Source organism: Vigna radiata, chromosome 7 (assembly GCF_000741045.1).
Source record: "Vigna radiata var. radiata cultivar VC1973A chromosome 7, Vradiata_ver6, whole genome shotgun sequence".
NCBI classification, from domain to species: domain Eukaryota; kingdom Viridiplantae; phylum Streptophyta; class Magnoliopsida; order Fabales; family Fabaceae; genus Vigna; species Vigna radiata.
In genome coordinates this window covers 27,968,796-27,989,253 of record NC_028357.1, presented here as the reverse complement: position 1 = coordinate 27,989,253, position 20,458 = coordinate 27,968,796, and the positions used below count along the sequence as shown (strand labels likewise).

Sequence of the window (20,458 nt, the reverse complement as noted above, 5' to 3'; positions counted from 1 at the left end):
GAATGGCTGTTGATGATGAAGAAGAACAGGGAGTGCTGAGTTTATATAGAAGAAGAAAATACTTTAATAATAATAATAATAATAATATTATTATTATTATTATTATTATTATTATTATAAGCAATCGAGTTAGGTAACTGCCACACCACGTGGCTTCTCAGAATCAATAATTGAAATCAAAGATTATAGAATTGAATCTCTATTCCTTTCATTATTGCCCTCTTCGTAAATTCCTTAATTTATTTTCAGCAAATTCACATAATTATATTACTTCATTAAAACCATCATGCATTTTTCTAATAAATATATTATGAAACATAATGCGTGGAAATAATGCGATAATATATGATATATCCTAGACTCATTTATAAGAAACAAGTAAATTCCAATTTTTAATTTTTCTAAAATATTATTACTGTTTTTAAAAATATATTTATGTTTAATTCCAGGAACCATGTTCAATTAATACTACCAATAATAATTTAGAAAATATAAGTATAAAATACATGAAATTTTAGATCTACCTGTTTATTATTCTTAATAGGCTGGAATTAGTTAGTTTAGCTTAGGGATGAGCCTAAAAGAAGTAAATATTTTTTTTATTTTTTTTTGTTTTAGAGTAAATTACATTATAATTATTTATAAAAATCAAATAAGAAAAGATATTAGTAAACTGATAGGATATTTTGAGTTTCGTTAGATTAGTAATTAGTATACAAATTTAGAATTCTTCTTAAAATAGTACATATATAAAAGCACGCAAGCTATTGATTAAGGAAATATGCATAATTGTGACTAAATTAAGTGTATACTAAAGTAACTGAAAGCTTTTAGGTTCTTTAAATAATTTATATGCTTTTTAATTTAATGTTTTTTTATTAATAAGCATTAAAAGTGTTAGTGACAATATCATTTGATTTCATCAATCCTTTTCTATGAATGAAGTGTTTTAAACAGACTTGAAATATGAAATTTCAGTTATATTACTTTTGGAGTTTAAAACCATGCAACGTTTTTTTTTTTTTAAGTAAGAAAAGTTCTATGTTTTTCTTTTAGGAAATATTAGTAGAAACACATATTCTACGTGTACGTGTATTTATCTATTTATGATAAAAAAAATTGCTTAATTAGTATATAAAAAAATTTCTTTAAAAAGTGTAACTGTTTAATATATAAACAACTTTCTTTAATTTAAAATATATATTTATGCACAGGTGTGATTTATATTAAAATAACATTATAATTTTTGAGAAATTTCATTAAAAAGGCTTACGGGAAGATTATTTTAAATATATAAAGATATTTTGAATATTAGTGGTAGAAAAGTAGTATTATTGAAATGGTAGATAAAACGAAGCAAAATTATTTCTTCTTATGTGAGTAAAGAATTTATATTTTTGCATTGTTTAGAGTGTGGAAGATTGTGGCAATGGCTATGTTTTTTGCTTCCAAAAGAAGGATTCCGTTTACTTTCCTCTTAATCAACCTCAAACCTTTTGGCTGCCTCTTTCACGACTTTTACTTTACCAAATCAGTTATAAATAAAAACTATACAATCAATTAATAAATATTTTAACATTTACTTTATATAAAATAATAGGAGAATTTGTTAGTGTTTGATTCCCCTCAGCTTAATAAAAAGAAGTGAAATCCTTTTTACATGTTAGACTGTTTGGTGGGGAACATTGAAGATATTAAATAAAGTGAAAAATTAAAGTTGATTTTATAAAATTAAATTAAACTTTTTGAACATGTTAAAATTGATTAGTTGTTTATTAAATAATTTATATATAGTATGGTGTGGATGATATAAGATATATAAAAGAGTAAGAGATTGAAAAGAAAGTGCGTAATGGGCAGAATTGGACAAGTTGGAAGAGGATGATGAGTGTTGGAGTGTGATAGTTGAAATATGGTAATGGATGACTATCTCAGAACCATCAACTTTGGAACTCATTCACTTTGGATATTCAAATATTCCTTATCTTCATCACATATCAATAATACTAATTAATATTATTTTATTTCCACCCATAACTATACTTTTTCTCCTTTCTTTTCTCATTTTATACATAAAACTCCTTCTTTAATATAATCTTCAACTTTTTTTTAATTCTTGAAATACCATGAAAATGCAAAATTGTCCATGGAGTATGCCGCCAACAAACAAGTCCCGAGGAAGATAGATTCTAGATTCGTTTGAATCTTCATATCATGTGCTATGGAGATAATTATATTATGGCTAAATTGTATCCTTTGTTATGGATCAAGTTGGTCCATCGTTATAAAAAAATATTAATTTTATTAAAATATGATTTAAAAATATTAATTTCGTCCAAAAACTTGATAAAATGTGTCTCAATTAAGTTCATTCCGTTAAATTCTTAGAAATGGACGTTAATTTTTCTATGCTTATCTGTACAAGGCAGTTTTTGTCAATGTTTTTTCCTCTATACCTTTGAATAAAGTGATACTTTGTATTATTTTTTTATTTGATTTCAAATTCAACCCTCATTCATCAGTTTCAAGTTCAAAGCACCGGTTAAACCAACTAACTCTTAACTTTCTCATTATCATCTTGCTCAAATAAAATATATTAAATTAAAATTAAAAGTAACCATGAACATTCTATTATAATTAAACTTCAATTTAAAATTATTGATTTTATATAATTAAACGTTTTTTTTTTCTAATTTAACTTTAGAATGGATACTATTTTACATAACAAATGAAATCATATAAAACAAAAGATAACAATATATAAGTGTTTATTTATAAATTATTTTTCAAATATAATTAAAAAAATGTATGATAAAACATTAGTTGAAATGAATTTTATCTTTTAAAAACAGTTTAAAATTTTTTTATCACAAATATAACAAAATATATTTTTCTTAAAAAAGAATTTTAATTCTAAATAAAGTTATATAAATATGTAAATTTATAAACAAAATATAATACTGAATTTAAGTCATTCAATGTTTATAGTAGAATAAACATTGTCTTCTATATATATTTTTCTAATATATAATAATAATAATAATAATGACGATGACAATAATAATAATAATAATAATAATAATAATAATAATATAATAATAATAATAATATATTAATAATAATAATAATATATTAATAATAATAATAAAGGAGATACGGAAGAAGAAAAATATAAAATTTTGCAAGAACAAAATAAATTGCAATATTTATTTAGATAATAATATTAAAATAATTATGATTTTTATTTTTTAATTTTTAATTATCCCATCCAAGGAGTTAAATGAGGAAAACTAGATCATTAAGAACTGAAATTTTTTATTTTTTTTCTCACTTTTAAAATAATTTTATAGCTTAAATTTGAATAAATTTTCAATAAGAGTACATTGAACTTGCCTTAGGTCATGAATTTAAGAAGAACTAGTACTTTTTTATTCACTAAAAAGTTATTTAAAAAAAAATACAAAAGACAGTGTTGATGAACAAATTAGTCTTTCATTAAAAGCTTTAATCACATATTTCATAAAAAAAATTATAGACACCAAAAAGAGAGAGAAAGATGGGTAGAGGAGCATAAGAGAGAGAAAATAAATTGCAGACTTTTTTGTTAAATGAATATAAAACTAACTTCCATATCTAGGTATTTAACGGAATGTATTTGATTGAACCAAATTTAATAAAATTTGGATCAAATAGACACTTTTAAACTAAATTTGGACGAAATTGATATTTTTTATAAGAAGGGACCAACTTGACCCACTGAGACAAAAGAAGCAATTAAGCCTTATATTATTAATCTATGTCATAAAGAAAAGAGTTCAAGTGTAATTTCAATAATCAAAAAGGATAATGTTAAAATGAAATAGAACTACCATTTTTAAACCACATTTAGTAGATGATTCTAATGTGGAATGAAATATTTTATTTAAATAATATAAATATTAGTCATGAGATAAACAAAGAAGATTAAAGTTATCTATTTTATTACACTATTTCAAATCAATTAAAGTTATATTTCTATTTAAAGATAAACAAACTGCTGTACTATTTGAGTTCTCCCTTGGGATTGTAGAGTTTTCAAAACTATATTTTTGAAATATAAAAGATATATCTATTTTGAAAGAGTTAGTTATTTTATTTTATATATAAAATAAAAATGTCAAAGAAGGTTAAATATTGATAATATTTTAATCATAATGTTATAAATTTAAATAATAAATAAATATGTTTTCATTTTTATACAAAAGATATTATCAAAAAAATAAAGGGTATGGTAAAAACTAATTTAAATAAAATACGGTAAGCAAATATTTTCTATTTAATTTGAATTTTAAATCTCATTTTCTTTTTAATGTCTGATTTTTTTTTAATTTCTTGAAAGTTTTTTTATTTATTTCATGGAATAATGCAATTTCATAATTTTCATTTTATTTCTTTTTTATCAACTTTTATTTATTTATTGTTTATTTTATGGTAGTAGAATTAGGTCTTTAATGAATGTTATAACGTGATTTTCATTTATTTTTTTCTCTCAAACTTCTCTTAGAGATATTTTTCTTTATTATTTGTAGCCAACTCCTTTTCTTTTTCATTAGATCTATAGCAAAGTTTTTGTTTTCATGTTGTTCTTATTAGGATCCTAATTGTGGACCTTTGGATAGGTGAAGTGATTTAAATAACTTTTAAGTTACTGATATAGAGTCATGAGGGTTGGAATATGAGGGAAAATTCACTCACTAAAGATTAGTCTCTAACCCTTAAGTTAATAAGAGAGTTTAGATATTGTGAGTAAAAGAGAACAAGTATTAGAGTGAGCATTCCGTGGAAAAAAGTAAATTATTTATAGGATTTTTAAGTCTTGGACCTACATTATAAAATGGGTAATGTAATACTAAATAATATCAGTAAAATCACACTTACCTAAAATAATAATAACAACGTGATATCTTATCGTAAATAATAACAATAATATCATGCTGACGAGATTAGTTACAATTCCATTAATATTTAAATATTATTTTGGGTTGTCACCTGATGAAGAAGTTTATTGGACCTATGTTCTTTAGCACATCTATTGGGTGAGGTAGGTATGTAAATTGTGAATACTTTTTTGTTTGTTTCATAGCACAAAAGTTACTTTTTATGACGACTTATTATACAATTATAATCCATTTGTCATAATAAGTAATGTAGTGGTAGAATTGTAAATAAAATGAGACCTTCTATATCATTAGACATAAAACTGGTATAAAAAGTGGTGTGATGAAAATTTGGTAATAAATTGAAAACACTTTTTGTACCGGTTAGACATAGAACTGATATAGAAAGTGACGTAGTAACAATTTGATAATAGATTAGAAAGATATTTTACACCAATTAGACTTAGAATCCACATAGAAAGTAATGCAGTAATTATTTTTCTTACAATTGGGATAAGATAAAAAAACACATGTGTTAATGTTTTGGTTGTATTTCCTCCTTTTATAGTTTTTGATTTTGAAAGTACTTTTGTTAGTTGCTAACTCCTAGGCAAGCACACTAGGTATGTTTTCCAAATAATTTTTTTTGTTTAAATAATTATGATTACTTCCTAATTTAGGCAATGAATACAGTGATCGCTCGAAATAAGTTGCAAAACATATAAAGTTACTAAATATAAAGGTTATAAAGTGATAGAGGTAAAGACTCATCGGGGTTGAACTTCATGACCCAAATTATATGCACTCATCCACACAATATATCTCAAACATATTCAAGCATTCACATCACAAGTATACACACACTAATTCCTTAGAGACAAGTTCTAAATTTTATGTGAAAATACTAATTCCTTAGATTTTCAAACACAACATTTGCATTGAGAAAATATGTTTAGAATGACCTAGAGCCTTGGTCTATGTCTAGAACCAAGCCTTTTGGTTGTTCTATCATTGTCTAGGTTCTAAAGCATTTTCCAATTATTAGACACCACCAAAATAACATAGATATTCCATCATGAAAGTGAATAAAGAGGATAGAACACATGAAATATGAAAGATATTCTATTGCATAGAAAGAACTACAAAGAGTTTAGGTAAATTACATTCTATCCCAATGAAATGGAGTTTAGCTACTCTTATACATTTAGAAACAAGAATGGACTAGAATGATGAAAATGATAAAGAAATATGGAGTTATTGAGCCTTAGAAATGTCTCAACCCATGTCTTGAGTATCTGGTTTGTTTCCACGTCCAAAACTCTCTTTATATTTCACTCTCGACACTTTAAAATGTTCACCAAAAAGTGTTTTCTCGCTAGGCCACAAAAATCCTCTCGTTGGGTGAGAGGTGGCTTTTCTAACATGTTGGCTTCTTCAACTCACTAGGGTTCTTGGTTGTGCTAGTGCTATCATGGTCTCACTAGGCAAGTGTTGATGACTCGTTGGGCGAAGGTCGATTACTCCCTGGACAAGAAGCTTCTGGCAGTAACTCTTTAATCTTTTCCAATATTTCATTTTCATACAAAATAAACCAAAAACAAATAAGTATCTCTATCTATAAAAACTATATAGAAGTCTTGCTTCTTTTCATAGAATTCAACACAAAATAAATGATAAAAAGACAATAAGAGATTCTAATAAATGTGAATAATAGGTAATTATCACACTTATCATTAGTCAAAAGTAAAGTACCTTCATCCATATAAATTTCTCTCACTAATCTTAATTATTCTTATAATTGCAAAATTACTCTTATACTTGCAATGCTTGTATTACTTATATCAAAATAATTGTCGACAAATCTTTTGTGTTTTCCATCTAAATATGTATCTCTTTGACACCATTATCATAAATTTTATATACATAGTATGTAATCCTCTTCAACATTTTTTCATAAATATAATCTATTTAGATAAGTTTTCATTCTTACAACAAATATATCATAAATTTCACAATCAAAATAATATAATAACGATTTGTGAAAAATTTTCTTCTCTTTTCATTTTAAGTCTAATAAGAATGATGACTCTTAATATCACTATTGAAATTTTAGAATTTTTGAAAGTATAAGAAATATGATATATGGAGGATGTGTGAAATAGAAGATTCTATATATATATATATATATATATATATATATATATATATATATATATATATATATAATTGTAAAACAATATTTTTTCCAATCATATTATATTTTACTTCTTTTCTTTGTATCTTTCATTCATTCATAAACCTGAACATAGCACGTACATTAATCTTTTTCATTACTAAAAAAACATATTTGAAATGTTTTAGATTAAAAGCTTAAAAAAGTTATTATTACTTTGTCAAGAATATTCCCCATATAAGATGAATAAGTTATCGAAAGTAACATCTCAACGAGAACGTGATGTTTTGGTAAGAATTCTATAGGACTCACAAGCATGATACCAAGAAATATATTACTTTGTCCAACAAAACGAAAGACTCATAAAAGAAGAAAGTCTAATTATGACACATATTTCTTGTGCATATATTTATAGTTTATTCTACATTGAAAATACTTCCAATATATTTTTATTTTTAGTTTGTAGACCATTTCCTCTTAATTGTGATAAATTGGACTCAATGTCTCTAATTACTTTAATTTTGTATTTTCAATTAATGTGACTTTTATTTATTGTTTTCACCATAATTATATTTTGGTAAATTTTTTGCCTAATTTCACTTGGATTAGATTCTATATTTTTGGTGTTTCAAAATAGCCATATAGTTGGTTGGATTTGGATGTTATTTTTTTTATAACGTTTTGAAGATCAAGCATATTCACTGGATTTTTGTAGAAGAACCTATATATTTTTTTATTTCTCTTATATTAGCTTGAACTTTTGTAATTATACTTATGAACTTAATTAGGACCCATGTTTATAGCATATTAGAGAACTTATATATAGACTAAACAAAGTCACAATCCCTGGCAGAGGAGGTTGCACTAGTTTTTTTTTTTTTTTTGACAAACCTTACTCCAACTAAAAAAAATCTTGGATGCCAACTTGTTGGAAGTACTTCATGAAGACGACCTCATCATTAATGCCAACTATATTGACGATGAATTCGTTGAAGCTATGCTTTGGGACACACTTTGTAGATTTTGAAGAAATTCTAGTAGGTTTTCAAACAAATAAATACAAGTGTGTCGTTATGAAGAGTTGTAGACACCATTCTCGGCAACTGACGCAACAAATGTGGTTGGTCAGACACCTCTTCCTCTTAGAACATTTTGTAGGGAGACCATTAATGAAGAATTTAAGATTCATGGTCTCCACCACAAACCTCAAAGTCAAACAACTCTCTTGCAGCGGACAATTTGGAGTGATCAAGGTCGGCCAAAAGCTTGTCCAAAAAAGTTACAAGGGGAGCTTGCATAATCGAAATAGTACCTACTCGAACCCATGTTCATATCAAGTTAAGTTTTGGACCTAAACATGTTGAAAGGAAGTTGACATTGGAAGTAGAGAGCATTAAGATTGAAATAAACCTATACATTTGGTTGAAGCAAATATTATTGAGTCTCCAGAAAGATGTCTTTGCCTAGAGAATTTTTATGTTCTTGGAGATGTACAAGCTTTGTAGCTCTGTTATGCCCAGAAGTAATGAAATCGACAAAGAAAGAAAGGACGAGCGTATGGATATATACTCCTACGAAGAAGATTTTCTATTGCATTGAAAAGACTGAAGAAAAATTACCAATTTCCTACGATGAAGCAAATGCTCGAGAACAAAGTTGACACTGTCTTTCAATAAGTAACCACAATATATGTATCCTATCCTGTAAGAACATGAGCTTCTTAGCTTGTTCAATACACATTCTTCTCAAGAAGACCAAGAATTTCGTATTCACAGGGCAGTAAATTTCTAAAATGTATTTATTAGCATCTCAGTTTTGATCAGAATGTTTAGAGACTTTCACACCAATCACTTTGGGGCCATGCCTTCTCTTATTTCGACTGCGCCTGGATCTAGATGTTCTGGTCTTTGTAGAATGCTTAGTCGTATGTTCTTGTGTGCCAATTAGCTCTTTTTCATTGATTGGGAATTGACGAGGAGTATCTGGCCATGGAGTACGTTTTGACGGGACTGTGATGTCCAGAGGGGGGTCAATTTTCCATCTGCATTGCATCGAATGGTCAGGATATGCACAGAAAACATGATAGTTTAAACTCCCCAAATTCCAGAAAACAGGAACGAATAAATATCACCACTACTGAGGAAATAAAAACTAAAATAAATACTGAATTTTATTACTTATTTGATTTTTTAAAATACATTTTTATAGTTTTTAGAAAATCAATGTATAACAATTATCTGTTTTAACATCATACTATATAAAGATATAATATAAAAACTAATTTATAATATGCATTAATAATTCCACCAAATATAACATTTATAACAGTTAATATTCCTTCTTTTGGACCCGTTTAGATCCATGCTATCATTAACCTCCGGTTCACATTGGACCTTCACCTCAAGGCCTATAAAAAATTTAAATTAAATTATGGGTCTGGTGTGGAGCCAAATATTAATATGACCGTGAGGGGGCAGGCAATTGTCAAGGAAAGGGTAGAAGGAGAAATAATTGAGCTTTTCACTGCTGTCAGGATTCTGGAAAATCGGACAATGGCAGAGAAAGTTTAACCTTCACAGTCACATATACATGCCCAGAGAGAAAGTTTAAGGGCGATTTTGTTGTACTAATGAAGTAAGTTGCTTGAATCTAGGTAATGAAGAGAAGAGGACTCACCGAGCAGGGAATTTGCTGTCTGTTCGAGCTTCAACCCGCAGCCACCAGAGCAAAACATGGCGTCCACAACTGCCAAGTGGTTCAACCACGGAGGTGTCTCTGAGCAGAGACAGGGGACTTTCTATGTCCTCATCAATCTCATCCATCACTTGAGGATCCTTACTCCATTCTGGCCTATTATCGAGATCCCTCCAAAGCAACCTAGAATTCAACACAAACCCAGCCCACTCAATCTTTCTGGGAAGCACAGGTGCCAGATCATCTATGTAAACTGCACTTTTTTCAACATAGCGCGATGATTTGAAGGTATGCCACCCAACAAGATTATTGGTTGCATTACAAGCAGGACCTTGCACCGGTATTGTTGAGGCCTCCTCCACACGACCTGAATGAACAAGAATTCCAATCGAAAACGCACCAACCCACTTCACATTTTGAATCTCATCAAACAACTCCATGCTATGCATATTGCTATCATCTACAAACATCACAATTCCATCCAGCCTCTCGTTGCTCACAATCCTATTCCACCACACAAAAAATCAATCATCGTTTTACTTAACAACAAACTAAATCTTCAAACCACTCTAGTACAACTGTTTTTAACTTCTTTTTTTGTTAAAAGTCATTAGTATTCTGCACACTACACAATACACAATTTTCCTTGAGCTAGAACTATTATGGACAAATTCTTCCTTACAATTTGCTTGAAATTTAGCGATTACTTCTTATGCGCCAATTAGCGGGAAAACAGTACCAGACGATTTGAAAATTTAAGCATTAGAATTTCAATAAAGATAAAGCTGAAATGTTGACCTCAAAGCATGAAGGCGCATTCGCGCCTCCAATTTGTGTCTTTCATCCCAAGAAATCGGAATTCCGTGATTGAAGCCAACGTGGATGGTTCTGAGTCCTGACTTGGCGATGATGGAAGCAGTCTCATTGCTGACTCGTCCAGCCTCGACCACGATCCAAACGACATCGTATGGCACGAGCATTAGCGAGTGCATCACGCAGCTCAAGTGAAGCTTCTGGAAGGTGCGCACATGCGTCGGCGTGATAGCAATAACGGTTTTCGCTTTCTTCACTCCGAACAGTGTCCTCTGCTCCCTTTGAACTCTCTCGATTATGTGGTATGCCTTCATCATCTCCTCGGGATTCGGATGCGGCCATGGTCGTACTTGGATCCCGTGCCGCCCAACCAGCACGCGGCTGCCGGCGGTCTGGTTCGCCGGATTCTCCATCAGTTTCGTGGTGAGGGAGGAATGCACGACGAGCGGAGCGGGGATGTCGCCGCCACGGAACGCAGAGAGGTTTGTTGAGGTGACTGAGAAGAAGAACAGGTAGACGAGGCGAGAGAAGCGGAAACCGAGGACGACGCTGATGAGACAGCAGGCAGCGTGGAGGAGGAACGAAAAGGTGGTGACCGGAGACTTACCGGAGGATTCACCGGAAGATTCCAACGGCAAAGGTGCTCTAAAGCTGTTGCTCCGGCGGTTGATGTAGCTCTGCTGCCACGTCGAGAACTTCATTTTGCCTCTCTAAGAAGATAGAAGATTGGCGGTGATGGAACTTGGTATTCAAAATGATGAGTTGCTTTGAAGTTAGAATCATGAAGAAATGCGAACATGAAATTAACGTTCAATGGAATTGAATCGATTCAAATAACTTTTTCTTTTTTCTTTTTTTTTTTTATTTTGTTATTACTTGATGTATTATTTAGTTTATGGACAACTATCATTTTGTAGTTGGGATATCAGTTATTGGGATTAAGGTGATAATTTGGGACTATAATTAGTAGTGACAATAGAGGGGTACACGAAGAGATACTACCTAGTGTTACCAATTTCTATTTAATGTTTTTATGATAAATAGTGCTCGTAAATTCAAGCTTTATTTAATGCTCGATAATAATGGTGTGAGTAAATTCGATTCTTTCTTATTGGTTAAATATTTTTTTTAAAGAATAATAGTATCATCATCATATATGAAACAATTTTATATTCATTTTATATAAAACATAAGGAAAAAAATAGTCATAAAAAGTAAATAAAAATAATATTAAATAAAGATAAAAAATCTAGATGCATGAAAAAACCATTTTTCTTTTTTTAAATAGAAAAGAAACACTTACAATCATAAATTTAAATTTCATAATCAATATCTTATGCTACTCTTTATTTTCTAATTATATAATTAATGTCGTTTAAATGTTTGAATAAAATAGAATAATGTTAACAAAGTGTTTTTTTTTACTATTTGACTAATTATTTCAATTAATTAATGTTTTATTTAAAAATATATACAGTATGGACTGATAATCAACAATGAAAAGGTTAGAGATTAAGCTTTCAACACAGGACAGGTAAGTAATACTGATTAAGCAAATAATCAAATTTAAATAGATTTGTCAACAAATCATACCACTTCGTCTCTCAGGAAAAATATTAAAATGCAATTATCATGTATAAAATCTCTTTCATTATTTTTCTCACTGTCTCCCTTTCTTTGTTCCATATTCTCAAACAAACTTATTTTAAGTTTAGGCTTAGGATTGTCTTTCATTTATTATGTTTTGACATTATCACTAATTAATTTAGAATTGGATTTTTTTTAACATATATTTTCAAACATTATTAAATTTGATTGTAAATAGCATAATAGTGAGTCTTCTACACTTTTACAATATATTTTCAATTTGAAATATTTGGCATTCACAATTTTTCGATTTAAAATATTTTCTATTAGTCAGTTTTGCACATCAATGTTATTTTCAATCTGTGATTAACCTATTCTTTTATTAGCAAAACAATAAAATAATATAAAAATAGAGTATTTATTAAGGGTTTCTTATCAGTATCTCCTACAAATAAATTCTAATAGTAGAAATTAATATATAAAAATGGTAGTTGGTTACTATGAAAATTATTTGTTGTGTAGTGGTATTTTTATCACTGTTTAGCTTAGAAACGAAATCAACGATTGAATAAAATATGTGTCTAAAAGTGTAGTCGTTATTTTAATTAGCAGCCAAATTTAGACTGTTTCTATTTAGATACTTTATTTTTCAGTCGCTGTGCTTAAATTTTTAGTCGCTAGAATATTGGTTGTCGACAATAAAATATATATTTTCTCACAAATTCACTTGCATTTTTTCATATTATTTGAACTTACTTAACATCAAGTCAGAAATTTTGTCCAAATATAAAATAAATATCAATTTCGATTGCTAATTTAGTAACAATTTTTCTAGTTTTTCAAAATTTATTTATATACTCCATCATAATATTAAAAAACTAATATAATATTCTATCATATAATTCACTCACTTATTAAGTTGCAACTTATTTGCCAAAATTATTAATGATGATTTTAGTTTCTAATATTACTAGTAATTACTTTATTTTGAAAATATATAATTTTAAACATATAAATATAATTTTAAACACGTTGGTTGGTGTTAAATTGAGTCAACACTTCATATAATTAATATATTTATTGAAAATAAAAAGAAAGATACATAGTTTGAATATATATAATGTGCATGGAACATATAAGGTTGTGTATTTATAGAAATTAGAAAAGTGTAAAATGAGACATGTCTAAACCTTTTATGTCTAAGAACTTTAATAATTTAAAAATAGTAAATTAAATCTAAAATATCTAATACTTTCTATCAAACAGACAGAGTATATAAATCACATATATCAAGTTCGTCATGATCAATTATAAATTCACGTAATGATTTAATAAACATATCTTATAAATTTCATTTATGCTTCATAATATATTTGAATATCATGAATTATGTGAACCTTATATCATAAGATAAATATTGAAGTGGCTAAAAATGTACGAGTACATGGTGAAGACGTAAAAGATGCAAGATAGTTTTTGTTTTTTCATACGTTATCTAAACACTTTCTTTAACTCAATTAAAATATCGATCATGTCAAATTTTGTCTATCTTTTTATATTTTCAATCGTTTTACAACTTTATCCTTATCTATTGTTCAAAGTGTTTTAATAAAATATATTATGATCTCTCAATTTATTATATTATTCAATCTTCATAATTGGAATAATTTAAGTGTTATAGCATAATTTGATAATTTCTCTAGTTGTTTGCTATGTTCCATCTTATGATTTCTTAATTTAAATCCTATTGGTTATTTAATTATAAGATTTATTCGTTGAGATTTACTTAGATGTATTCAAAGTAAGATTATAGAATAATATTATAAATTTTATTACTTGTTAAGAGATCCATATTAAAACAATTGTCTAATGTATCTGCATTATGAATATGGTATAACAGAGCCTCTCAACTTCATAATTTCTTTCGTTTTCCTCATAACACCATTTTGTCTTTATATAAGTGAAATAATTGAGCTTTCTCACTCATTAACACAGACAAATCATTCAATAAAATTATATCTCGTTAAAATAATGGTAACAGGGTATCTATATAAAGAACAAAGAGTAAGTTAAAACAAAAGCCATGTGTGTGAATAACTCATCACACTCAATTTACTTGGTTTGGTGGACAGATAAAATAAAAAATAAAAACAATAAAAGAATGAGTGAAAAAAAAATAGTGTGATCCAAATAAAAATATTTATTATCAAAAAATTTATTTATTATTTTTCATTTGTTTACTTTTATCAATATTATAAAAGTAGATTTCTAATCAGTTATGTGAGAAAGAAAACATTTGAAAACATTAAATATCAATAAATGCATATATTTTTCCTCTTCTTTTATTTAATCTAAAAGAACTTTTTTTGTACCTTTTCTTTTTCTTTTTATTTTGACTTTTCTTCAATTTTTATCACTCCAAACATAAGAAAAAGTTCTATTAATATCCCAACAACTTTAATACGGTAAACCTTCAATTTGCAAGCTATGGTCCTTCTCAATATATCACCTAATGCTTCTAAACATAAAAAACGTTAGGAACATGTTATCGTACACAATAGAGTTTATATTACATAAATAAGGTATCACTATATACAATACACAGTGCTCCCTCTCGTTGATCCGCAATTGTTCGTCTACTATATTAGATATATAATTAAAATTATGACACAACAAAAACTGAATTTATTGAGACAATAATTTATCGATAAAGTAAAATTATCAACAATTTATTAATAATTAGTATTATTGATATAATTCATTAATAAAATTTATTTCTAAATTAGGAAATTTGTTGGTAATTAGTAAAATATTTTTTTCAGTTATTATCTATAAATATACTAACAACATAAATTAGTTAATAATTATTTATCGATAAATATTTATTAATAAATTTTAATAATTTTTTCATCAATAAATATGGTGATATTTTTTTCAGTTTATATTTATTTCCTTTTCTTATTTTTTATTTTTATTCTCCTCCTCTTTTGTATTTTATTATTATCATCATTGTTTCTCATTGTGTCCGTTTTTATATTTTTAATTGTTTTTTTTTCTTCTCCTCTTCCTTCTGAATTGCTATTGGTATTCTCAACATTGTCATGATTACCTTATGGTTGTTATGGTTGTTGTTGTTATTAATATTATTACTATCTCTTCTTTCTCTTTCTCTTCTTCTTCTCACTTATCTCTTATTTAATAGTTTACAACATACATTTAGTTAGATATTCTCACTTATCTCTTATTTAATAGTTTACAACACACTTTTAGTTAGACATGGTAGAAAAACTGAAGTTTATTTTATTAAGAATTTACCAACAAAATTATCGATAAATTTTAAAAAACTCAATTAGTGATAAATTGATTAGTGTAATTTAAAAAAAAATTAATCATGAATAAATTTTTAATTATAATTTTTGGTGAAAGATTGTAAATATATATTATATATTTAAAAATCTGATGAATATGCTTAATGCTTGAGTTGTAATATTATAGTATTTTAATTAGAAGGATGATTCTGTTAGATGTTACACTAAAATATTTATTAAATTAATAAGAAAAGATAAAACGTTATGTATCATTAAGGTTTTCTTGGTTGGAGCATTTATAAAATGTTTTATCAACATATTTTGTAATTAATAAGGTTTATTTTGTGATCTTTAATTAATAGAGTACGATTTTGAATAACACAGCTAGAAAACATGACTACTGAAAGCTCCTTTTCCTGTTCACCTATCCAAATAAATATATGAAAGGAAAGAGACAAAGTCAACAATACCAAATGTAATGCAAATGCAAGTGTAATGCAAATGAAAATGCAGTCAAAACCCACCCAATCAACCCCTTCCATTCCCACACATTGCCATTCACCACACGCCTGCTCCTTCAATACAACAATCCTCGCTTCAATAATAATTCAGTGGTCCCCACTCCCCAACAAAAGGTCAACGTCCTCCACTAACTTAACAAAATTTTCAAAATTAAGGCTAAATCAGGTTTTTAATTTAAATGAGTCAGGCCTGGAGGAACTAAAATATTTTTATATTTCTCTATTAATATTTCTAAGAAGCAACTCAAAGATTATTTAACAGCGCAAGACCTCTTACCTAAGCTTTGGAAACCTATATCGACAAAAAAAAATTAGTATTGAAACTGATTTTGAAAATCAAGTTATTATAAATAATTATATAGGATGGTAATTGAATTTGAACAGTTTTTTTAGGATATTTAAAAAATAATAGTAATAGTAATTTAATGATAAAAATGAGAAGAAGGCGTTTTGTCCGTTTGGATGGGTGTTATTGGTAATTGGCATGGGATGGCACCAATATTTGACGGAAACAGGGTAACGTGACAGTCCAGTCACCTAGTGGACCAAAGCAGCCGAATCTATAGCATCCATTTTGACCATAACCATAATCTTAACCATTCCCCACCCTCCTCCTCCTCCTTCTATTATTTTCTTTCATTTTGTCAACCACCACTTTCTCTCTTAATTCCTCTTCTCTCATGGTTTAGTGGCCACAACTATGGCCGTGGAGCTCATGACAGGCTACAGAACCACCACTTTCACCACCAAAGCAGAGGAAAATGCCGTCCAGGAAGCCGCCTCCGGTTTGGAGAGCGTCGAGAAGCTCATCAGAATCCTCTCTCAGACTCCCCAACAATACAACTCCTCCAATCAAATAGCTATCGACTGCAAGGCCGTCGCCGACCTCGCAGTTTCCAAGTTCAAAAACGTCATTTCGCTCCTAGGCCCAGGTCCAGGCCCAGCCCCAGCCCCAACCCCAACCCCAACCCCAACCCCAACCGGCCACGCCCGCTTCCGAAGAGCTCCTCTTCCTCCTCCTTCCACACAACCCTCCCAGCCCCCCGTCTTCCACGCCACCCCTCTGCACCAAATCCCCAAAACAGACGGCACCCTCAACGACTCCTCTTCCAAAACCATTTATTTCTCCTACCCCTCCCCCGCCACTTCCTTCATCTCCTCCCTCACCGCCGACGCCCACACAAAACAACCCTCTTCCTCCTCGCCGCCCCCGCCTGCGCCGGGTTCTTTCCACATCACCACTCTCTCCCACGTCTCATCCGCGGGAAAGCCTCCCCTCTCTTCCTCCTCCTCTTTCAAGAGGAAGTGCAGCTCTGAGAACTTGCCTTCTGGAAAGTGCGGTAGCTCCTCTAGCCGCTGTCATTGCTCCAAAAAGAGGTATCTCAATAACCATACCGCTTTCTTCCAAATTACTATTTTTTTTTTCGTGACTCAATCTGAACTCGCTCCAATTTTTTATGACTATTTTGGTTTTAGAAGTAAATGCAATTTAGTTTAGATGGTTTGTTCTGACGATTAAAGTTTGGTGTGGCGCAGTAGAAAAATGAGGTTGAAGAAGGTGGTGAGGGTACCGGCTATAAGCTTGAAGATGGCCGATATTCCACCGGATGATTATTCTTGGAGGAAGTATGGACAGAAACCGATCAAAGGATCCCCTCATCCAAGGTACTGGGTGTATTATGTTTTTGGTAATTTGCAGACAGGAAAGTTGACTATTGAATTTGAAAACTTGAAGGAGACCCCAATTTATTATGTTTCCTTTTATGCCGGTTGTGAGGACCTAGTTTGAATTTTTAAGGAGTGAGGGATGCTGATAATTTTTAATTACAGGGGTTACTACAAGTGCAGTAGCGTGAGAGGGTGTCCGGCGCGAAAGCATGTGGAGCGAGCTTTGGATGATCCGGCTATGCTGGTGGTGACCTACGAGGGGGAGCACAGTCACAGTCTCTCCGCGGCTGATGCCACTAACCTTATTCTTGAATCATCTTGAAGGTGGTACCCGTTAGCAGGTGTATCGGAAACGCAACCATTAATCAGGTTTACAAGATTTCAACGGGGTAATTATGGGGCTGTTGAATGCCAACTTTACTCTAGTCAGGGCACTAATCTCGAAACAAATTAGTGGGGTGTTCCTTTTCCCTGTACAATATTATTGGATTCTTTTTACTTTTTTTTTTTTTCTCATTCTCTTGAAGGCTGAAACATTGTGAATCCGTTGCTTCATTAAAAAAGAAAATGTAAGGTGGTGGAATCTGAAAATTAGGAAAGCAAGTGGGTTTTGGTTTTATTGATTTTTAGCTTTGGTTTTTGGTGAATGTGGTTTACTTTATCTTTGGTGCTTATCTTGGATAGTGATAATTTGTGAAGTTTTGGTGGGATGGATTTCCATACCTTTGAATTTTTTGATAAGAGTAAAGTGAAGAAAAAGCAAAGAAAGGGACCTAGTCAAAGAATTTGACAGAAGAGGAGGGACATGTCGTGTATAGACGGTTGACCAAGTAAAAGAGAGAGAGAGAAGGTGGGTGATGCGTTAGAAAGAGGAAAGTGTTTTTAATGCATAAATGGTTGAAGGGTTGCATTGAAGAGAGAGGTTGGATGGTGTGGAAATGGTGTTTGTGGGAAAAGCGAAGGGAAAGTCAAAATGGGTGGGTGTAGAATTGATAAGTTATTGCAGGGAGAAGGGTCCTACCTTGTTACCAATTTTGTTGTTTTGCTAGCTTTGCCTTTGCCTTAACGTCAACTTTGTTGCGCTCATAGGGTCCCCCCTTCACTCATTCATCATTATCGATTTCATTATTCACTCCCTCAATCATTCTTACACCTTTGTTTTTCTTCCCGTTCCTTCTCTCACAACCATTTCCCCATATTACTCCTACCTCTGCTAAACGTTACTTCTACCAAAACAGAAGCCGTATTTGCTAAGCTCTAAGTCCTATCAAACCTGTTTATACTATAAATTCATAATCAATTTTTCAACTTCTTTTCACATATGCCTCAAAATTAATATATAAATCCATCACTCATTATTTTGTAAAGATCAATATTAGCTTTTATAATTATTTTCAAGGTTCGTTATAATTAATGTAATATATGCATAAAATAAAGTATTCGTTACCGAAATAATTTTAGATTGCTTTTGCTTCTTTATCTTTCTTCAAACCTTTATTCCTGAATTTCGAGGAAGACGTTTTTTCTTCCGAGATTATTATTACACATTGACTCGCCTAATAAGACAACTCTGTGTGTACAGCAGAGCCACAAAAATCGTTCACACGTTTACACAATGAACAGATTCTTCCAGCAAAAAAATTATATGGTCACTCAAATTCCTCTCTTCCTCACGTCTCACGTCTCTAGTTTCTAACTTGATAGCATTTAAGAATTTTTAAACTATTATTCCCTTCTCTTTCATTTTTTTTTATGTCAAAACATGGAACTCAATTTCATTCCATTCGGACTTGTTGGAAGTTCACATCGACTAGAGATAAGGCCAATTTATGATATATAAGTGGGATATAGACCTCACCTTACAAGCCGGTTTTGTGGAATTGAGTTAGGCCTAAAACTCACTTCTAACAGGACCATTACGAATTTGTTATTTAGTATTTTTTTTTTCAAATCCAACAAAAATTATAAAGTTTTTGTAATTGAAATTTAAATAAATTTTACTTTAAAATGATGTTAAATTCTAAAAATAATTCAAAATAAAATAATACCATAAAATCCAAATATAATTTAAAAACAAATACAAAAAACAAACAAATAAATTTATAATATTGATAATTTTTGTGTCATTTAATAATTTATAAGATTAAATCTTGAATGGATAAATCCATAATATTTTACTTTCTTGGAACATATTTTTCTTTATCCAATCTACCATACAATAAAAAAAAGTATTAACGAATAATATTAAAATACAAAATAATAAATAATTAAATTAAATTAGATTGGTTGACGAGCCAAGTTCACCACGAATCTATATGTTTTAATCAATTTTAACTGTAATAATATTTTTCATTAAATTCACTATTAGATTTAAATACACCTGATTTTATTCTATAACTTTTCATATCTCTTATTACAACGAGTAATAATTTAATTACCAATAAACTTCTATAACTCGTTTCCTAGCCTTTAGTCTAAAAGAATAAAATGTTAGAATCTGAAGACACCAAACTTTTATAACCTCTTCATCTTTAATCCGTAACCATGAATCAATATTTGACTTAATAGCCTAATAGACACTCGACCTACCACCACATATCCAAACACAACATTTGCAATGATAACACTCAGGTTTTGGCTACTAAGAGCAATAAAACATGGAAGTGAATTAGACCAATGGCTAACACAAACACATTATCTTTGTTCAACACTTTGGTGAATAACCGCTTGTCCTTCTGCTAAGAGCCAGCAAAGTCATTGTAAACCTACCTTCTAAAA

At 29.7% G+C, this 20,458-nt stretch overlaps 2 protein-coding genes across 3 annotated transcripts; one reads left to right on the top strand and one right to left on the bottom strand.

Moving 5' to 3' along the window:
* Positions 1 to 8,694: 8,694 nt before the first annotated feature.
* LOC106767635 (probable beta-1,4-xylosyltransferase IRX14) lies at positions 8,695 to 11,534 on the bottom strand. The gene is made up of 3 exons (XM_014652565.2): positions 10,582 to 11,534; positions 9,766 to 10,287; positions 8,695 to 9,130 (listed from the first exon to the last, which is right to left on the bottom strand). Exons 1-3 carry the CDS (start codon positions 11,295 to 11,297, stop codon positions 8,899 to 8,901), a joined length of 1,470 nt encoding a protein of 489 aa, XP_014508051.1. The 5' UTR covers positions 11,298 to 11,534; the 3' UTR covers positions 8,695 to 8,898.
* Positions 11,535 to 16,527: 4,993 nt separating this feature from the next.
* On the top strand, positions 16,528 to 18,309 carry LOC106769318 (probable WRKY transcription factor 15). Of its 2 annotated transcripts, none has more exons than XM_014654889.2 (3): positions 16,528 to 17,389; positions 17,552 to 17,677; positions 17,843 to 18,309. In XM_014654889.2, exons 1-3 carry the CDS (start codon positions 16,713 to 16,715, stop codon positions 18,000 to 18,002), a joined length of 963 nt encoding a protein of 320 aa, XP_014510375.1. In that variant the 5' UTR covers positions 16,528 to 16,712; the 3' UTR covers positions 18,003 to 18,309. The 2 variants fall into 2 exon arrangements, with proteins under 2 accessions (XP_014510375.1, XP_014510373.1); XM_014654887.2 differs by having other exon boundaries at positions 16,533 to 17,389; positions 17,549 to 17,677.
* The last annotated feature ends 2,149 nt before the right edge of the window (positions 18,310 to 20,458 follow it).